The sequence below is a fragment of the Pezoporus occidentalis genome, unplaced genomic scaffold, assembly GCF_034315485.1.
Source record: "Pezoporus occidentalis ecotype Australia unplaced genomic scaffold, CSIRO_AGI_Poc_V1 ctg477, whole genome shotgun sequence".
NCBI classification, from domain to species: Eukaryota; Metazoa; Chordata; class Aves; order Psittaciformes; family Psittacidae; genus Pezoporus; species Pezoporus occidentalis.
Window position 1 is genome coordinate 1 of NW_026915810.1, and position 18,022 is coordinate 18,022.

Here is an 18,022-nt window from a genome sequence, read left to right on the forward strand (position 1 = left end):
TTATACACTGGGCATGATATGCCTGTGCTATGGGATACCCCTTCGCCTAGGTTGGGTCAGGTGTCCGGTCTCTGCTTCTTCCCAGCTTCTTGTGTCTCTCCTCACTGGCGGAGCATGAGACTGAAAACCTCCCTTGATAGGAGTAAACGTGACTTTAACACACCCGTGTCTTGTCTTGTTGCTCTCAGCATTGTTCTCAGGCTGGAGGCACTGCACCAGCTCCTAAGGAGACAAATGATTACTACAGCTGACCCCAGGACCGTCGTTCAGTTCCAACCCCGGCCATGCGCAGGGCCACCTTCCACTTGAGCAGCTTGGTCTGTATCCCATCTGAGGGAAGGGGGGGGCACAAAATTACCAAATGGAATGTATAAACCTCGAGAAGTACAGGAGGATTGTCTTGGCCGTGGGGCTAACAAACCAACTGAGCTGGTACCAGCATCTACTGCGCGTGCTTCAGAGCCTGCCAGAAGTGATGAAGATTGTTGGAAGAAGTAAACGCCCCTCAGAGACCCAATTCTGTACGCGGGTGGGGAACCTTCTGGGCAATGCTGTAATCCATAGGCAGCCTCATGACTATGTGTGCCCAGGGACTACAGAAGGATGGCTTGTGTAGCAAGGCGGGGACACACGCTAGGAGGAGCCCTCCGCCGTGTCTCCCGGTGCCGCAATAACAAATACCTGCTCGGCAGCTTGGAAACTTTGTTGGCGAGTTTGGTCCGGGAGTTTTCTCCAAGTCACGTCCAGCCTGGCCTTGAGCACTGCTGGGGATGGGGCAGAATCCTTCAGCAGGCATTTAGTGTTGAATTTCAAGGCTCCTGTGTTTCATCAGATCAGTGCTAAGCTTGTTTGAGTGCTTCCTGTCTCTGATCCTTACACAAAGGGAGTAGCCCAGCAGTTTTCTGTGATTCTGAAAGCTTTTGTCAAATGTACAGGATTTTTATACTTTAACAAAATAAAAATAATAATTTCTTCCCTTTAATTTCCTGGGAACTTTACTAGTAAAGTTACTAGAGGGGAATTGATAACCAAGATACCGCAGAGATTTGCATCCTGTTAAGACGGGCGTTTTACACATTGTGTTCTCTTCTGTGCCCGGCCGAGTTGGTGTGCATCTCCTCCTGGCCAGCGGAGTCAAAAGTGGTACTGGAATGTTCCTGGTGCCTGCAAAGAGGCTGCTGACACGAATTTGTACTGCTGTCTTGTGATGCTCCTGGGGATGGGACAGACGGTGCTCCCGGCAGGGCAGGTTAGAGGGAAAACAATCAATTAATTAATGAACCATAGAGAATAGTTAGGGTTGGAAAGGACCTTAAGGTCCTCCAGTTCCACCCCCCTGCTATGGGCAGGGACACCTCACACTGAAGTATGCTACCCAAGGCTTCGTCCAACGTGGCCTTGAACACCGCCAGGGATGGAGCATTCACAACCTCCCTGGGCAACCCATTCCAGTGCCTCACCACCCTTATAGTAAAGGATTTCTTCCTTATATCCAATCTAAACTGCCCCTGTTTCAGTTTTAACCCGTTCCCCCTTGTCCTGTCACTACAGTTGCTAATGAAGAGTCCCTCCCCAGCATCCCTATAGCCCCCCTTCAGATACTGGAAGGCTGCTCTGAGGTCTCCACGCAAACAATTAAATCCATTAATCCAACAGTTAAATCCATACAACCTCTCTGAGCCGAGAGAGTTCTGCCAAGGTTAAGGGGCTTGGCCCAGTGCAGCTGGGATTGGAGAGAAATAACCTCTTTCAGTACAGAAATACAACTATAAAATAGGTTTTTATAAGGATATTACTGCTAGAACAGCAATCTGGCACACTGCTGCTAAGGGAGAGACAGGCAGGAGGTAGGACTGGCCATGAAACTGGAAACAAAGGCTAAGGTGTGACTGAATCATTACCCATGAATTTGCATCGCAGCCTGCTCTCTGTTTCCCCTTTTCTTCCCCCAGGAAGAACTTACACCTTTAAGGCAATGTGCATTTGGGTTTGGGTTTGGTTTTTAAGAGCCACTCACCAGGTGCTGATGTAAACTACACCTTTGCAGGTTCTTCCTGAGATTAAACAATGAGCCAACGTGCTCCTGATAGCACAGGGCTTCCCCTTTGCTGTGGTGTTTAACACGAAGCGGTGAAGCACACCCAGTGGGAGAATGGGCATTGAGTTTACTTTGGAGAAGGGGCTGTGTAATTCCCAGGAAGAGGATATGAGGGATTGTGAGAGGATGAGTCCTATGATGAACACTTGAATGCATTGGCTTTTGCAAATCATAGGTGTTGCTATGTGGATCTAACTGTATGAGCTGGCGAAGCTCCCTGAAGACACAAGATCAGACAACGAGCTTAAAATGGCCAGAATTCTTGAGCAAAAGAATTTGTAAAGGTAAAAGAAAAGGGGGGGGGGGCTTGATATAAGAGAAGCTAGTGCCTGGAAAACATAGGGTTAAAGTACTTTTAGCCTGACTTAGGTCGAAGATAAAGAACAATGTTTGTACTGTCAGTCTGTGGAATTTAGTGGCCCCACTAAACATGAATGAGTTATTTCACACCATCCTTCTCATTATCAGTTAGCTTAGAGACAAGAGCCTCCGAACCATCTGCTAGCTTGGGATACTCCTTGTCTGCCCGTCCTGTAACAGATTTTGCAGGAAGGTTGCACTGTTCTAAATCCTTGCCAGCTACCAAAAGAATTACAGCTAGGGCTGGTTTGGGCTGGTTCTGGGATTACTGGGGCGTCCGACTGTGCCAAAGGTGAAAAGTAACGGTGAGGAAGACTGCTCACTTCATCTTGAAGACCCCTACTCACAGGAGGAAGACTGCTCACTTCATCTTGAAGACCCCTACTCACAGGAGGAAGACTGCTCACTTCATCCTCACGACCCCTGCCCACAGTCACCGCAGAGCAGTGCGCAGGTGCCAAGAGGAGGGAACTCATGATGATAAGTTCCTGGAGGTAGTCAGAATATTCCCTGCCTAGACGCAGGAATGATGACTATGTCTGTGACTAACGCAATAGTGAAAGGATGGAAACCTGGAACAAATGCCAATCAGGGTGCCTCTGGCTACAGGCACACACCAGGTGCTGCTGCTCTTGCTTTATTGACTTTATCCCTCAATACAACCCTGTTATCTCTATTAGAGGAGTGAGCTCGGATTTCACAATTCCAAATGAATCCAAAGCATTGCACCCGCCATTCACCCTGAAGCCCTTCCTGTCTCTACGTTGGTTTGGGGTTTACTTTCCTTTGAGATGCTGTGTGCTGCTGTCTCTTGCAGACTTGGGACATTCCATCTAAAGCAACTGTTCCAGAGGTGGTAACAGCTGGATTTTGGAGCCAGAGTAAAAGTTTTAGATCAAGAGATTTGGCAACCATGATTCATGCTTGGAGAGTTTTATGTCCGTGCTGTACCCCTAAGGAAGACGAAGCCGCCGCAGTTACCCCACATCGGGTGTTTAATGCATAAAGTCATACACAAGGGTTAAGATGTCTGTGCTCTCATCCCGGTCTGCTGGCACGGCTGCTTGTGCAACCTTCCCCACATTTCCCCTTTCTTTATGAACCAACAAACCATTTTTGATTGATTTAGTAATGAAAGGATTTACACAAGCAGTTAAACAAGGAACCGCCATTAAACTGCCATTAAGCAATGCGATGTTAATAGTATTTTTCAGCTCTGCGCGGATGCCCCATCCTGACAGCACATCTTCCAGTCAATCCCAGCCACTGCCCACCTGCAACCGCTGAGCTCTGCCCTTTAAGTGTTGCATTGCTTCATGGATAGACTGGGACTGATCAGACAGGCTCATGCAACTCGTCCCATCGAAGCCTTTACAACCATGGCCCTGGGCTAACAACAACAGATCTATGGCAGCTCGGCTCTGAAGGGTGGCATGTCTGATCGAACCGACATCTGGTAACAGATCACTTAAGGCTAAAGAAGTAGCATTAGTTTGCTGAGATAACCAACAGCCAAGCTTGTTTAACGTTCCTAACGCTTTCCCTATAGCTGCAGGTGGGATAAATAATGCTGCTGCTGCTGCAGTCTCACCTGTAGTCCAAAGTGTACAACCTGCTTGATGAGTACGCACAGAGCGTGTAAGCTGTGCTTTCCTATGGCTCTCCATCATAGCAGCATTTGGCATGAATAGCGTCAGTCTTCCAATGCTCCATGGTCCCCCACGCATGAGAGGCGATACCAGGCCAGGCACGGTCTCCACAAATAAGGAAATATCCCAGTGGGAATTTCCTGGGATATCTGCTGGGTGTGGTATAACCACACCAGGATGAAACATTGGGATATGCTGGTAGGGCAGCGTGTACCCACTGAATATGGTGAGCTGTTGATCGATGCCACCCGGGCGGGATCCGTTAAAACCGGCCCGTATGTCTGTGCAATTCAAGGGTCGTCAGTAATCCATTTCTATGGATCCTAACACATCTAACTCTTGTGGTTCAAGGTGTGGTCTGGGGAGCCAACCCCCCAGGTCTTCCACAGGTCTACGATGTTGGAGCGGTTGATGCTCATATTTAGCTAGGATAACCCGTCTTTGGGAACAGCCCAGTTATCGACAGGAGTCCCCACCAGACATGTGCCAAAGGGGTTTCCTCGATGCACATGGTGTGTCTTGTCCTCTTCGACTGGCCAGAGTTACCCATACATTTGTTTTTGGCTGCGGTGGAAGCCAGTCCAGAGTGGTCATTTTCATCTTGCTGGTGATGATGATGGTGAAAATGAGGGCTTGACCCATCGCGCCGGTACCCATCTGGGACCCGAATCTGTGGGAACGCAAGCATCCCCTTGTCCCCAGGTTATTAACTGATAAGGTCCTTCCCATTTATCGGTTCTTAAAACTTTTACTACAACTTCTGCTTTATCTTTTATTTCTCGTTGCTTATCATATGCTGATAGAAAATGCCTAGAGATTGGTGGCCCACCTAGGTCACTCCATTGATTAAAAAACTTCAACACATAGAGAGCTTTCACCAGGCGTTCCTGGGGGAGAGTGTGCAAACTCCCCCTTTTTGTTTAAGTAAATAGATTGGATATAAGGAGGAAGTTCTTTACTGTGGGGGTGCTGACACTGGAATGGGCTGCCCAGGGAGGTTGTGAATGCTCCATCCCTGGCAGTGTTCAAGGCCAGGTTGGACAGAGCTTTGGGTGCCATGGTTTGGTGTGAGGTGTCCCTGCCCATGGCAGGGGGGTTGGAACTGGATGATCTGAAGGTCCTTTCCAACCCAAACTGTTCTATGGTTCTATGAAACATGCACATACTTTAGTTTACCAAACTCGGGTATGTGAGTGACATCCGACTGCCAAAGCTCTAGCACACACAGGCCTCTCGGATTTACACCAAATGACAGTGAAGGGGCTGCAAGCTGGCAACCAGGACACGCTGTGACAATTTGGTGTGTTTGATTCATAGGAAGGTGAAAGGTTTTTTGTGAGGTTTTTGCACGTTGATGATAAAATGCATGAGAAAGACAAACTTGTTCAAAACCAGTGGGCAAAACTGTGAGGCCGGGGAACAGGTCTGCACGTTCATTTCCCTCTGTCAGACTGGGTAGAGTGGAGTGAGACCAAATACGCACTATATAATATGGATGTTTGCTATGATTCAGACATGGTAACAGTGTCTGAGACAAATCAAACCCAGGTTTATGGTTACTTTCCTTTAGCTAGGCAGCTTTTAGTCTCAATCCTACTCCAGCCACCAGCTGAGCCTGTGACTATTAATGGGATCGTGCCAGTCCGGAAAAACTCGAGTGACCGCAGAGAGTTGGCCAATTGGAGGCGATCCTTGCCCTGTAAGAATTTCTGGTTGTCATTGCTTGTGGTGGTCTCTCCATACAGTAACTGCACGGCTTGGTTTACCAGACCCGTCAGTGAACACAGTGTGCTTAAAGGAGTGAGGTTACATTTGGGTAGGTTTTGAAGCCCAAACTGTAACTGCAATGGCTTATGGTTTGGAGGATGCATCGAGAACCGTCCACTGAATCCTTCTAAGGTGGTCTGAAACTCAAAGGAACTTTGAATTAGTCGTTGTAATATTTGCATTGTGACAGGTAACACGATTATTGTTGGCTCTTTATCACTAAGGGCGATTAAACGTTGTCTGCCCTTTATTATTAGAGCAAAAAACATTTCAATTCGAGTGGTTATTGTTTTCCCAAATTGGTGAGACAAAAACCCCATTCAATCACAGCAAAGGGTTTGGATCTGAGAAATCCCATTGGAAAATTAATCTATATGGTTGGAAGTCAGAATTTCAAATAATTAGATGGAAGCTACAGTCAGGATTGCATTGCTGTGCCTATTGCTAACGGCTACAGCCACCTTAGGGAGGGCCTCTTGGGCATTAGGGTTCAGTTTTCATTCTGAACTAAAGAGCAGGGTGGCCCTTTAGTAAAGAAAACAAAGGGTGTAGCTCTTTATTAGAATGAAGTCCTAATAAAGCTCTTACCCAATTTATGGCACCTAATAATTTCTGCATATCATTCAACGGTCGAGCATTTTTGTTAACAGACTGGGGAACTGTGTGCTCATCTGTTATTTTCCACCCTACGTATTTCCACAGTGCAATTCTGCTCCTTTTTAGGGGCTATTTCTTGTGGCGTTATCAAAGACGGACTCCAGTTCTGGTGAAATCTGAAGACCTTTATTGCACATCTCACATCCCTTTTACAGTCTACTAAGCGCTAAGCAGTAATTTTCCACTCCTCTTACTTCCTTCTCATCCCGATTCAGCAAAACCACCAACGGTCACAAATATTTACAGGGTTTGCTCTGGTTTTGAGCTGCACATCCTGTTTTATCTTGCAAACCGCCTGCTTTGTTTTGCTAACTGATCTTGACCCTTCATTGTTCTCTTTACCCTTCCCAAGGCTGAAGCCCGACCAGGATCCATTTCATGACCTATTTCTGTCCCATTACCCACATCTCCCCCCTCCTGTTTTACTATAAAGACAGCTTTTCTAGATTTCTCAGAAAGTCGTTGTAAACATTGACGTAACCAAGGCACACCGATTAGAATGTACAGAAAGATTAACAAAAGGATTAAATCACTTGTGGTTTGAGTACTAAGTTCATTAGTGACATTTTGCAAAGCCTGGCTAACAGTGTGAGCCGTTTGTACTGGTTTTGTTAGTGATGCAGTACCAGCAGACGCAGCAGCTGATATTACAATAGCTGATATTATAGCAAAGAAAAGCCAACCTATAAAACACCTAATTCTACGCTTTCTGTCTTGAATATGTTTGTAACAATCGAACATTCCCTTTCCCATTCTGGGGTGAGATTCACTGGTAGCCATGCAGCAGCTCTTCGCTTAACAGGTATGCTACTACCATTTCAGTAAATTTAGTCTGATTTGAAGTCACTCGAACCTCTGTAACACGTGGCATACCAGTGAATCCTACACACCATTCGAGAGTCCCATTTGTTCTAGATTTGTTAATGCAAATCGGAGGAGTAGCTGTATAAAATGTGGCACTTTTCAACATTACCTTGTCACTGACATCACTAGGACTGGGTGGAATGCATTTTCCACCAAGCCATGCTGTTTCTTCATTTAAAATTGGTGTTTCCCCATCCCACCATGTAACAGGTTGGAATAATGGGGGATTTAGTGAATGTGCCCAGTATACTTGTCCATTACCCATGGTCACACATAATAGAACAGATATTACAAAGATTTCTGTCATTGTCACTTCTTTATGTTGTTGAATTCTGGGCTTTCTACGCTTCGCTGGCAGCGAGTACGGTGCTGTCGACAGCTGTACGCAGCCGTACCCTTGACCCCATGTCAGCAATGGCACTGGTCCTTTCCACTCCTCATCATGCAGGTCTCTATATGGAACTGGTGGTTTGGGCAAGGAAGCGTCCATCAGACATCACAAGCGCTGTATTGTGGAAGGAGAATCAAAACTAGACAAGTTTAAGAAATTTAGTACAAACGGCGCTTTTGCCAACTGTCTGAAGCTGTTCATCTACCAACTTCTGTAACTGGTGCAGCTTTTCAAGAGGGGCCACTGAGCCACCCACCCCGCAGTGTCAGGTTTAGGGTGCGCTGCTCATCAGTGGCCCTCAGGATAAATGGGTGCTAATGCTCAGGAGGTCTCGTCACCAAAGTGTTATGGGGGTCAGGAGAACAAAAGGACGCACCCCAGCTCTGTGTCCTTCTGGGCCTGTAACGTGAACTAAGTCACGACTTCATCTGGGCAGAATGTGGCCTCCTGTGCCTGTGACTGCTGTGGGTACTTGCTCTACTTGCCAATCGGGAGGCCATGAGGCTGCAGAGATAACGGGCGCATCTGCTCCTGTGTCCGTTAATCCTGATAACACGATAGATCGTTCCGGGTTTTCTGCTTCCAGTTTGCATTTCAACAGAGGTCCAGACCCAGAGATTTTTTGAGCTTGTAATATCTGAGGGGCTCCTGCTGACCCCAACTTTAAGTCCCTCTTTCTGTGGCCGGCACGCCTCAACGCAGATCAATTGTGCAATTCGTGACTTCGCTGGAACAGAACACGGGGGTACTGGGGTCCATACTTTGATTTTGACTTCTTGTTTAAAGCCAGTATCGATTAAACCAGGCACTACAAAAAGCCCTAGCGTGGAATGTGAAGAACGTCCCATCAATAAGGCACTTCTGTTGTTTCCTAGCGGCCCCCACATTCCTGTGGGAACAGCCTGGACCGCCGCTGCGCTCAAAGTTACTGACGCTGACGTTGCCAGCCCCCCTGCCGCGCTGGGGCCTGCTCTGGGGACCAGGCTGGATGCAGGGGCCCGGCCGTGCCGGGAGGCGCAGGGCCTGCTTGTGCCACCGCTCGACCCCGCTTTGCGCTCCGGTTCCCGTCTGCTGGCATCGGCCTGCCGTCCTTCCCGAAGCGCGACCGGCACTGACTGCCGCCGTGATGCCCCTTCTGACCCCTGGGACAGGCCCCCGGGCCCTGCACCCTCTGACGAGCTGGGCAGCTGCGCTTCACGTGCCCGGGTTGTCCGCAGGAGAAACAGCTTTGTTGGGAGATTTTCAGAGCCGCCACAGCAGAGGCTATCAGTGAGCACTGGTGGGAGATCGTTCCCACGCTGTTACAGGCTTCGATCATTTCTAACACTGTTGGATTGTCCAGTGGCCGTAAGATGTTTTTGCAGTCGTCATTTGCATTTTTCATTGCGAATATTTTCAGTAAAATCTCCTTCACCTCTTCGTTGTCTACTTGCTTATCCAGAATATCTTTGAGCTTATCGATAAACTGCTCAAAGGGCTCCGTGGGCCCTTGTCGGAGGCTGCTGAATGATCGGCGCGGCTTTCCGGGATCCGGTATCTTCAGGAACGCTTGGAGCGCGGCCTCCCTGGCATCGTGCAAGGTGGTGACCGGCAGCTGAGCCTGAGCGGCGGCTGCAGCGTACCGACCCTTTCCCAAGAGCGCGTCTACACCCAACGCTCCTACCGGGTCTCCACGGCAACATCCGAGATAACGAACGGCTCTTTGTTGGGCGGCTTCCTCCCAAAACATGGACCAAAAGGCATATTGGGTGGGCGTTAAAATTAACTTTGCCAGCACTTTACAGTCCCACGGGTATAAGGGATAACTGCTCATAACGGACTGCAGGAGCTTCCTCGAATACGGGGCTGCCAGGCCGAAATCTAAAACCGCCTTCTGCAGCTCCCTGACCAGAGTAAAACTGAGCCCTCCCCAGCGCGCCCCGTACGGGATGGGACAGGCATCGTTCAGCTTCAGGAGCAGCTCCACATCGCCCTCCTGCTCCGCCCCTTCCCTCACGTTTCTCCACACATCACCCGGGTCCGGGGGGCAGAGCTCGGGCGCTGCGGCCGGGCTGATCGGTCCGGGATCAGCGGGGTTATCTCCGCTTGGCTCCTCCGGTGCCGCCGCTCCGAGTGCCGGGGGGCCGGAAGGCTTGGCTGGATCTATTGAGTCGATGTGTTTCTTTATCACCTCGACCACAGCGCGGCAAGGAGACGACAAGCTCGATGCTGTGGGGTCTCCCCGGGTGGCCTGGTCCGAGAGCTTAACCCCTGCTACAGCGCCCTTGGCAGGGTCATAAACGTTCATGGCGTCTACGCCCGGGACCTCCCGGGAGACCCAGCTCGGCAACCTGCGCAGCTCGGCCATCGCGGCTCCCAGCGCCCCGCACACGTTCGCCTCCTCTCCAGACGCTTCCGAACCCATCTCTCCCGCCGCTCACCTCTGTCCTGCAGAGAGGATCGAGCGCAGCGCCGGGGTCCCGCTCCCTGCCCGCAGCCTCCTGCTCCGCTTCGAGCTGGCGGTTACCTCCCGGGTGCCTGCTCGGGCGCCGGCTGTGGCAGCTGCTGCCGGGCCCCGCTGCTGCCGGCGCACCAAGAGCTTTATTCCGCGGCACAGCGCGTCTGAGAGCGCTCTCCAACGGCGGCGGTAACTTCGCACCGGCACCCCGGGCAGTACCGGGCTACAACGGCTCCTCCTTCCCTCAGCCCCTTCCTGTCCCAGTGAGTGCAGTTCTCAGCAGCTCTCTCGGTGTTCTCTCTTCCGTTCCTCTGGGCTTCCCTTGCGCGCTTCTCCCGTGGCTTGCAGCTGATGAGACCCAAGATGTCTGCGCTCTCGCGCAGCTCTGATGGCGCAGCTTCCCGTGCAGCGCTCCCCACACGGGTGCGGCGGAACCGGCGTCGCCGCCATCTTGGGGAGGTCGCGGTGCCTCCGCCCTCCCCAACGCTGCACCCCTGAGGAAGACGAAGCCGCCGCAGTTACCCCAAATCGGGTGTTTATTGCATAAAGTCGTACACAAGGCGCTGTGGTGGCAGCGATTCGCCCCGTCACTGCCTGAACACTGAGAATCCCATGGGATGCTCTAGGAACCGGGATTTGCTCCTTTCCCAGCCTCTGGGCAGAGGCAGAGTCTCACAGCAGGGTCCGAGGCTGCCTGATGCTCCAGATGGTTCTGGAAGGCTCCAGAAGCACCAGTGATCCCATCCCAATGGAAGAAGGAGTAACAGCGGCAAATCCCCCCCATTTCCATCCCATCAGACATTAAGCATCGTGGCAAGAGGTTGCGTATATAAAAAAGGTACAAATCCCACTAACCCGGGTTTGTTAGGACAAGATTACAAAAGTGGAGGAGCTACGGCTAAGGCGGGGGGTGGAATTCCAGCTGCCCGCGTTGGAAAAGGAGGAAGGGGTTTGGGAATGGCCGGGAGCAAGGGGCAGGACCTGAGCCCTGGCTCGGGGTTAAACATGGCTCTGGTTAACGAAGACTTAAAGTGAGTTCTGGTTAAGCAAGACTTAAACCCAGCTCTGCTTAGGTAAGACTTAAACACTGTTCTGGTTAATGAAGACTTAAACACTGCTTAAGCAAGACTTAAAATCAGTTCTAGTTAAGTGACACTTCAACACTGTTCTGGTTAAGCAAGACTTAAAGTGAGTTCTGGTTAAGCAAGACATAAACAGCTCTGGTTAACTGAGACTTCAACACTGCTCTGGTTAAGCAAGACTTAAACCCAGCTCTGGTTAGGTAAGGCTTAAACACTGATCTGGTTAACAAAGACTTAAACCCAGCTCCAGTTAGCTGACACTTCAAATCAGTTCCAGTTACCTGAGGTTTAAGCACAGCGCTGGTTAACTGAGACTTAAACACTTCAGTCTGGTTAAGGAAGACTTAAAATCAGTTCTAGTTAACTGAGACTTAAAACACTTCAGTCTGGTTAAGGACAACTTAAAATCAGTTCTAGTTAAGTGAGGCTTAAACACTGCTCTGGTTAAGCAAGACTTAAAATGAGTTCTGGTTTAGCAAGACTTAAACCCAGCTCTGGTTAACTGGGACTTAACCCCAGCTGCAGGGAACCAGACCTGATTTGAAGTCCTGGCATTCCCAGGACTCCCCATTCCCTGCTTCCCATGGGAAGCCTAGCTAGGCCTTTGGAAGCTGGCTTGGGAAGGATGCTCCAGAAGGAACATCCACCTCCTTTGAGCATCAAACACTCACCTGGAAACCCAAACCCTCCATTGCCAGCAGAGCTCCCAGCTGCAGCTGGGATTTGGGTTCAACACTCCAAGCATCCAACAAGGATTAAGGAGGAGCAGGGCAGGAGATGAATTAAACCCCCCTTAAGCACCATATGGCGTGGTTGTTAATGCACTACAGCCCACCCTGGGCATGAAGAGCCAGAGCAGGGCTGCAAATCCCAAGCCTGGAATGCCGGATTCCCATGTTTAAGCCTGGCCAGACAAGATCCCAGTTTAAGTCCCTTTTGCCATGCTCAGGAGCTTTTCCCCTCTGGGCTTGAACTCGTTGTGAAGGGGTTTGATAGAGCCCCCTCTATTCTAGAAGCAGAACAGCACCAGAAAGCAGGTCTGTGCTCCAAGAAGTGCTAAATCCCTGGAATGCTGCCGCCTCTGGAATACCACCAGAGCAGGAGGAGCACAGCTGGAAGCAAAGTATTACAACATGGTTTTGAGATCTCTAAAGGAGCTTTTCCCTTTCCAATTCCTCTCCGCTGTGCAAATGGGCCAGAAGTTGGGAACATGCATTAGGGCTAGAACCCATTGGGAATTGGGATGCCAGCACTGGAGCCTAGCAGCTGGAGGAGTGTGTGCTTCCCAGCTGGCCAGCGGCCAGCATCAGGATGTCTTTCTTCTCCTTATGGAAGCGCAGCTCCTTCCCAGCCAGGCGGGCTTCATCCAGCTCCCGCTCCGTGGATGCCAGCTCCCTGGAAAGAGCCCCCGGGCTGCTCTGCTCCCGGTTCACCCAGTCCATGGCCATCTGGTTCCTTATGTCATCATCCAGAGCACGGTGGGAATAGTGAGCCAGGACCTCCTGGTGGGAATGGCAGGGAAAAGAAGTCACTGCACAGGATACAGGGTGCTGAGTGAGCTACAGGAGCTTTGGGAAGAGGATAAGGCGTTGCGAATGCTTCTCGGGATAGCGGGACTCACCTGCCGTGAGCACTGCCTCTCCCGCATGGCTTTGAGGCTGCCGTTCCAATGCAGCAACTGGAACACGGTCATCAGCTCCTGCAATAGCACGAGGGGGTCAGGAAAAAAGTGTGGGATGAGGGGGAAGAGTCAGGAGCACGTGTTGGGATGAGGACTCGGTGTCACGAGCAGCCAAGCCGGTTCCAGCTTCAGGCACAAAGGAAGGACTCTGGAACATCACGTCCCATCCTTTGCAGCTCCAGGGATCATGGAGCCTGTTCCCAGTTCCAGAGGCTGGAAGGCAAAGACTCCCTCAAGGTTACCCAGATGCAGGGTCAAGATTCCCAAAGCCAATCCCAGCCTGAGGAATACCCTCTGTAAACAGCCTGTCCATATAAACAGGGCTGGCTCCTACCTCTGGAGCGTTTCCATCCCAGGGAAAGTAGCCAGGCAAGTGCTACAGGAAAAGCTTCCCTAAGGCAAGGAACCCCCACTGCAGCGACACAAGGGACTTTGGGATGCACCCAAACCCCCAGATGGAGCGGGAACGGATCCATGGCATTCCCCTGTGAGCAGTACCTGGAACTCCAGCATCGATTTCCCCTTGTTAGATTCCAGCATGAAGCGGAAGGCACCGATCCCGGTGTTGGGATTATCAGCTTCCTCTCGATTGCCCTGCAGGAGACATTCAGACAAGAGCTGCAATTCCCAACCCAGCGTGGCTCTGGGCACCATCTGTGTACCACTGCAGTGAGAATTCCCTCCGGGATAAGTTTTAATCCTCACTATAAAACCAGCCCCCAAACCTGCCATAAAGAATTCCAGCTGGAAAAGCAACCTTCTCTTCCCGTCATTTGAGGTTTTCCCTCACCCCCATCAATGGGAAAGCCTTACGTTGAAGGATGCCAGAGCCTCGGAAACACTCTTCTCAATGAACTCATCCGTGATCCGTCGGGAAGGGTGCTCATTGAACACGGAATTCATCAGCGCGATCTTGGCAGCGCTCCTCCGGGCTTCAGCCTTGGTGGGACAGAACTGGGGAGACACAGACCCCATGAGAGAGCCCTTTGCTCCCAGTGGGAACTGGGTGGCGCTGCTGGGATGTGGCACGCTCGGACAGCCTGGAATCCTTAGGAAACCACAGTTATCCCAAGCACGCCAAGCACAGGGAGCAGGGAGGCGGCTGAGCTCAGCACCAGGAAATGCCACTGAGCACAACAACAAACCCAAGGACCACAAAGACCATTCCTTGGGCCTGGGGTTGCCAGAGCTGTTCCTTTGGGATACATCCTTCAGGGCATGGAAGTTAAATGCCTGAAGCCAGGAGAGTGCAGGAATGGGAAGCGCTGTCAGGACCCAGCGTGAGTTTGGGACCTTCATTTCTGGGCTGGACCCTTTCCTTTGCTCCTCCTATCAACCCAATCGTTTCTCAAGCCATTTGCCACCTTTGGGAAGAGGTTCTGGGTGAAATGGGAATGGTGCTTTACCAGTTTGGAAATGGATCTCACTGGGAAGGAGGCTGAAAGATGAAAACCAGCCATCAAATGGTGGTCTCCAGAAGCATGGATCCCACCCCAGCACTGCTGAGGTACAAGCAGGGAACACATCCAGCAAAGTAAAAGCAGCATCCCGATTGCTGCTGGATGAGGGTTTATAGGAACATTTAGGAGGCAGCTTGAAACAGAAGAGGGTTACAGGCAGATCCCATGGCATTCCCATGCTGCCAACCAGCCGGAGAACAGTGCTGCTGCCCCCAGGAAGCTACTGAAGCATCAGTGGTGGTGGGGACCCAAGTGTGAGAGCAAGCTCTGCAGGAGGGACAGCCCCACCTGAGCCCCAGGTACCTGGAAGCTGCCGAAGCAGCTGCCCCCGGGCAGGGTGACGTAGCAGACGTAAGGGGGGCTGTTGGAAGGGACCATCTCGTACACCACGAGGGCTCCGTTCTTCAGGTCAGCGCCGCGTGACTGCTTCATCTGCCAGAACTCCTGAAGGGCCTCCACGACGTTCACTGAGGGCACAGGGAGAGAACTGAGGTCAGACACAGGGAACCAGATCCCCCCCCAACCCCACAGCCCTGATCCAGCTTGGGGGGGACAGCATCAAAAGGACGTGGAGCTCCCTGGAGAAGGCTCCTAAAGGAGACCTTAGAGCAGCTCCTATAGGGGCTACAGGAAACCTGGAGAGGGACTTTGGACAAGAGATGGAGGGACAGGACAAAGGGAATGGCTTTAACCTGCCAGGGGGGAGACTGAGGTGGAATATTGGGAAGAAAGTCCCTTCCAGCCGACCCCATTGTGGGATTCTCTGACCCACAGTCAGGCTCAGCGGCGTGGGGAGAGGGCGTGCAGGTGCTTCCTTAGTGACTGGAGTAATAGGGCAGAGCACTGAGATGTGGCCAAAAGGGTTGGGATTTGACTGGATTCAATACTTCCAGATACAAGAACGTTGTAGAAAAGTAAAGTACCTACTGGAAACTCTACAGATCCTTTGGGATAATGAGATCTCTAGGGCTGGAGAGCAAATGGCAGTGAGAGGAGCAGGAAGCATCTGCCCTCTCCTCAATGCAAGGCTGCCCAAGTGGTGCTGAGCAGCTAAACCCTGGCTGAGAGCTTCAATCCAAGTCTGGAATCCGATCTTCAGGCTGAATTTGCCCTCAATCCATGACTTTCACCCTTGGAAAGAGGCAGAAGATTGGAAACAAGCATCCTAAATCCTGGTCGGTGCCATCTTTGTGAGACTGGTCCTTAAAGAAGCAAGGACACATGCATCCTGAAGGATTTTACTCCCATATGGAACATGAAACACAAGAGAAAAGGACTGAATAATTTGCCCCGTCCCTGGCAGTGTTCAAGGCCAGGTTGGACGGGGCTTGGAGCACCCTCCTCTAGTGGAAGGTGTCCCTGTCCATGGCTTTAGATGAGCCTTAACGTCCCTTCCCAAAGTATTTCATGATTCCATGACTGAAGCAGCACTGTTCTCTTTGCATCCTGCTTGACACAACACAGAGCCTGCTCTGCCCATTAGCTCCAAGCTCTGTTTCTGGCTCTGGAGCTGTGGATCCCACAGCACATCTGCCTTGCATATTAAATACAGAGGAATAAGTGATTCCACATGGAGCCCAGCTACTCCGGAGCCAGACGAGCAGCATTCCCTGCTCCTGCCAAGCACTCCCAGCCTCTGCTGGACCTGCCGGAAGTCAGGAACTCAAACCAGTGGCAAAGCGTCTCCTTTTGGGGGAGCTCAGAAGCGTTCTTCCATCCCAGGACCAGGAAAATCTGAGCTTTAACCTTTGGTTTTGGTCTTTGTTCAAGAACAAGGAGTGGACACGAATCCCAGAGTCTCTGATGCAACACTTGGATGCAGCCCCATGGAGCCGGAGAATGGTGGAATGCTTCCCAGACATCAGCAGCCCCTTCCCGGTGACTTCTCTCAGCTATAGGGATTCTCCTCGGTGAGGTGAGGAGCAGGGAAGTGAGGGCAATCCCAGGAAAGGAGGAGTTTCCCGGGATCACTGAGAGGAAGCAGGGGTTTCCTTGTGCTGCCATCAAGCTGAAGTCAAGGACCGACCAAATCGCTCCCACGTGAGACGAAGCCTCCTTAAACACTCCAAAAAGGCTCAAACAACTCAAGCAGCCGCCACCTTATCCACCTTTTCTGGGTCACAGCACAAGGGAGAATCCTCCTCTGCTTTATCCCACCAGGCAGGGACCCGCTCCAGGTCCTGCACCCTCCTGGGCACCTCTGGTTGTGCCCTACCTTGTGTCCCACACCTTTCACACCACCTAAACCATAAAGGTCTCTCTCTGGGTGGGAGATCCCAAGCACAAGGCTTGAGCTTGGGTGGCTCGGGGTCACTGTGGGGTGTCTATAGGGTGTCCATGGGTCACTATGGGTTGCTATTGGCTTGTGGAGGGTCTCCATAGGGTACCTATGGGTCGCTAGGGGGTGTCTATTGGTTGCTGTAGGTCATTATGGGGATCTCTATGTCACTATGTTGTGTCTATAGCATGTCTATGGGTTGCTATGTGGTGCTCATGGATCATTGTGGGTCACTACTGGGTATCTGTGGGGTGCAGAGGGTGGTCTCTATAGGGTATCTGTGGGTCGCAGAGAATCTCAATAGGGTCTCTATGGGTCGTGGAGGGTCTCTATAGGGTGTCTATGGGCTGTCTATGGGTCACTGTAGGTCATGATGGGATACCTATAGGGTGTCTATGGGGGTGGGGTCACCCTACAGGAGATGCTGGGGGGCTCTATGAGGTGTCCATGGGTCGCTGTGGGGCACGTAAACAAATAAAGCTCATTAAAAGTGACTAAAAAGCAAACAAATCCGACTGGAACCGACTGAAACCGCACATGGGAAAAGCCCCCAGGAACGGCACCGGTCAACGCCGATTCCCGACACCGAACCCAGCGACAACAAGCGGGGGGACCAGAGCCCACGTTAAACCCATTCCCCTCCTCCCGTCCCCCCGCCCCGTGCCCAAAGCCCGTGCCAGGGACCCTGGAGCTGCCCTGAGGCCCGGCGTGGGGCTCACCCCCCGCTCCCGCAGCCCCGCTCACCGCGGCCGTAGCCCTGCGTGTGCTTGGCGAAGCTCCTCACCACGGCCTCCACCGCCTCCCGCAGCACAGCGGGCGGCCCGCAGCCGGGCAGCGGCGGCGCGGCGGGTCCCTGCAGCCCCAGCGGGGGCGGCGGCGGCGGCAGCCCCAGCCCCAGCCCCGGAGCCGCTGCTGGCAGCGCTGCCGCTGGGCCGGGCGGCGGGGCCGGGGCCCCGGTGACCCCCGGGCGCAGGGAGCGCAGCGAGCCCAGCCCCGGCTGCAGTCGCGCCGCCCGCACCGACTCCATCGCAACCAGGGAGGGAGCCCCGCCGCCAGCCGCCGTCACTCACAGCCCGAGGGGCCAATGGGCGTGCGGATCGCCTCAGGGAGGGGGCGGGACGGAGGCGAGAGCTGACCAATGGCAACGCGGAGAAGGATTCGGGAAAGGGGGGAGGGATGGAGGGAGGAGAGAGGCAGCGGGCCAATGGCAGGGCAGAGTGCCGGAATGTGGGCGGGGCGCTGGGAGAGCTCCCAATCAGAACTCGCTTGTGGAGAGCGTGTGGCGCACCCGAGTTACG

At 52.2% G+C, this 18,022-nt stretch overlaps 1 protein-coding gene across 1 annotated transcript; it reads right to left on the bottom strand.

The window, feature by feature from the left end:
* Window positions 1–11,044: 11,044 nt before the first annotated feature.
* Window positions 11,045–17,766, bottom strand: LIX1L (limb and CNS expressed 1 like). The gene is made up of 7 exons (XM_062636255.1): window positions 17,469–17,766; window positions 14,750–14,913; window positions 13,800–13,940; window positions 13,485–13,580; window positions 12,927–13,004; window positions 11,742–12,807; window positions 11,045–11,627 (listed from the first exon to the last, which is right to left on the bottom strand). The coding sequence occupies exons 1-6, from the start codon at window positions 17,749–17,751 to the stop codon at window positions 12,565–12,567; spliced, it is 1,005 nt and encodes a 334-aa protein (XP_062492239.1). The 5' UTR covers window positions 17,752–17,766; the 3' UTR covers window positions 11,045–11,627; window positions 11,742–12,564.
* Between the last annotated feature and the right edge of the window lie 256 nt (window positions 17,767–18,022).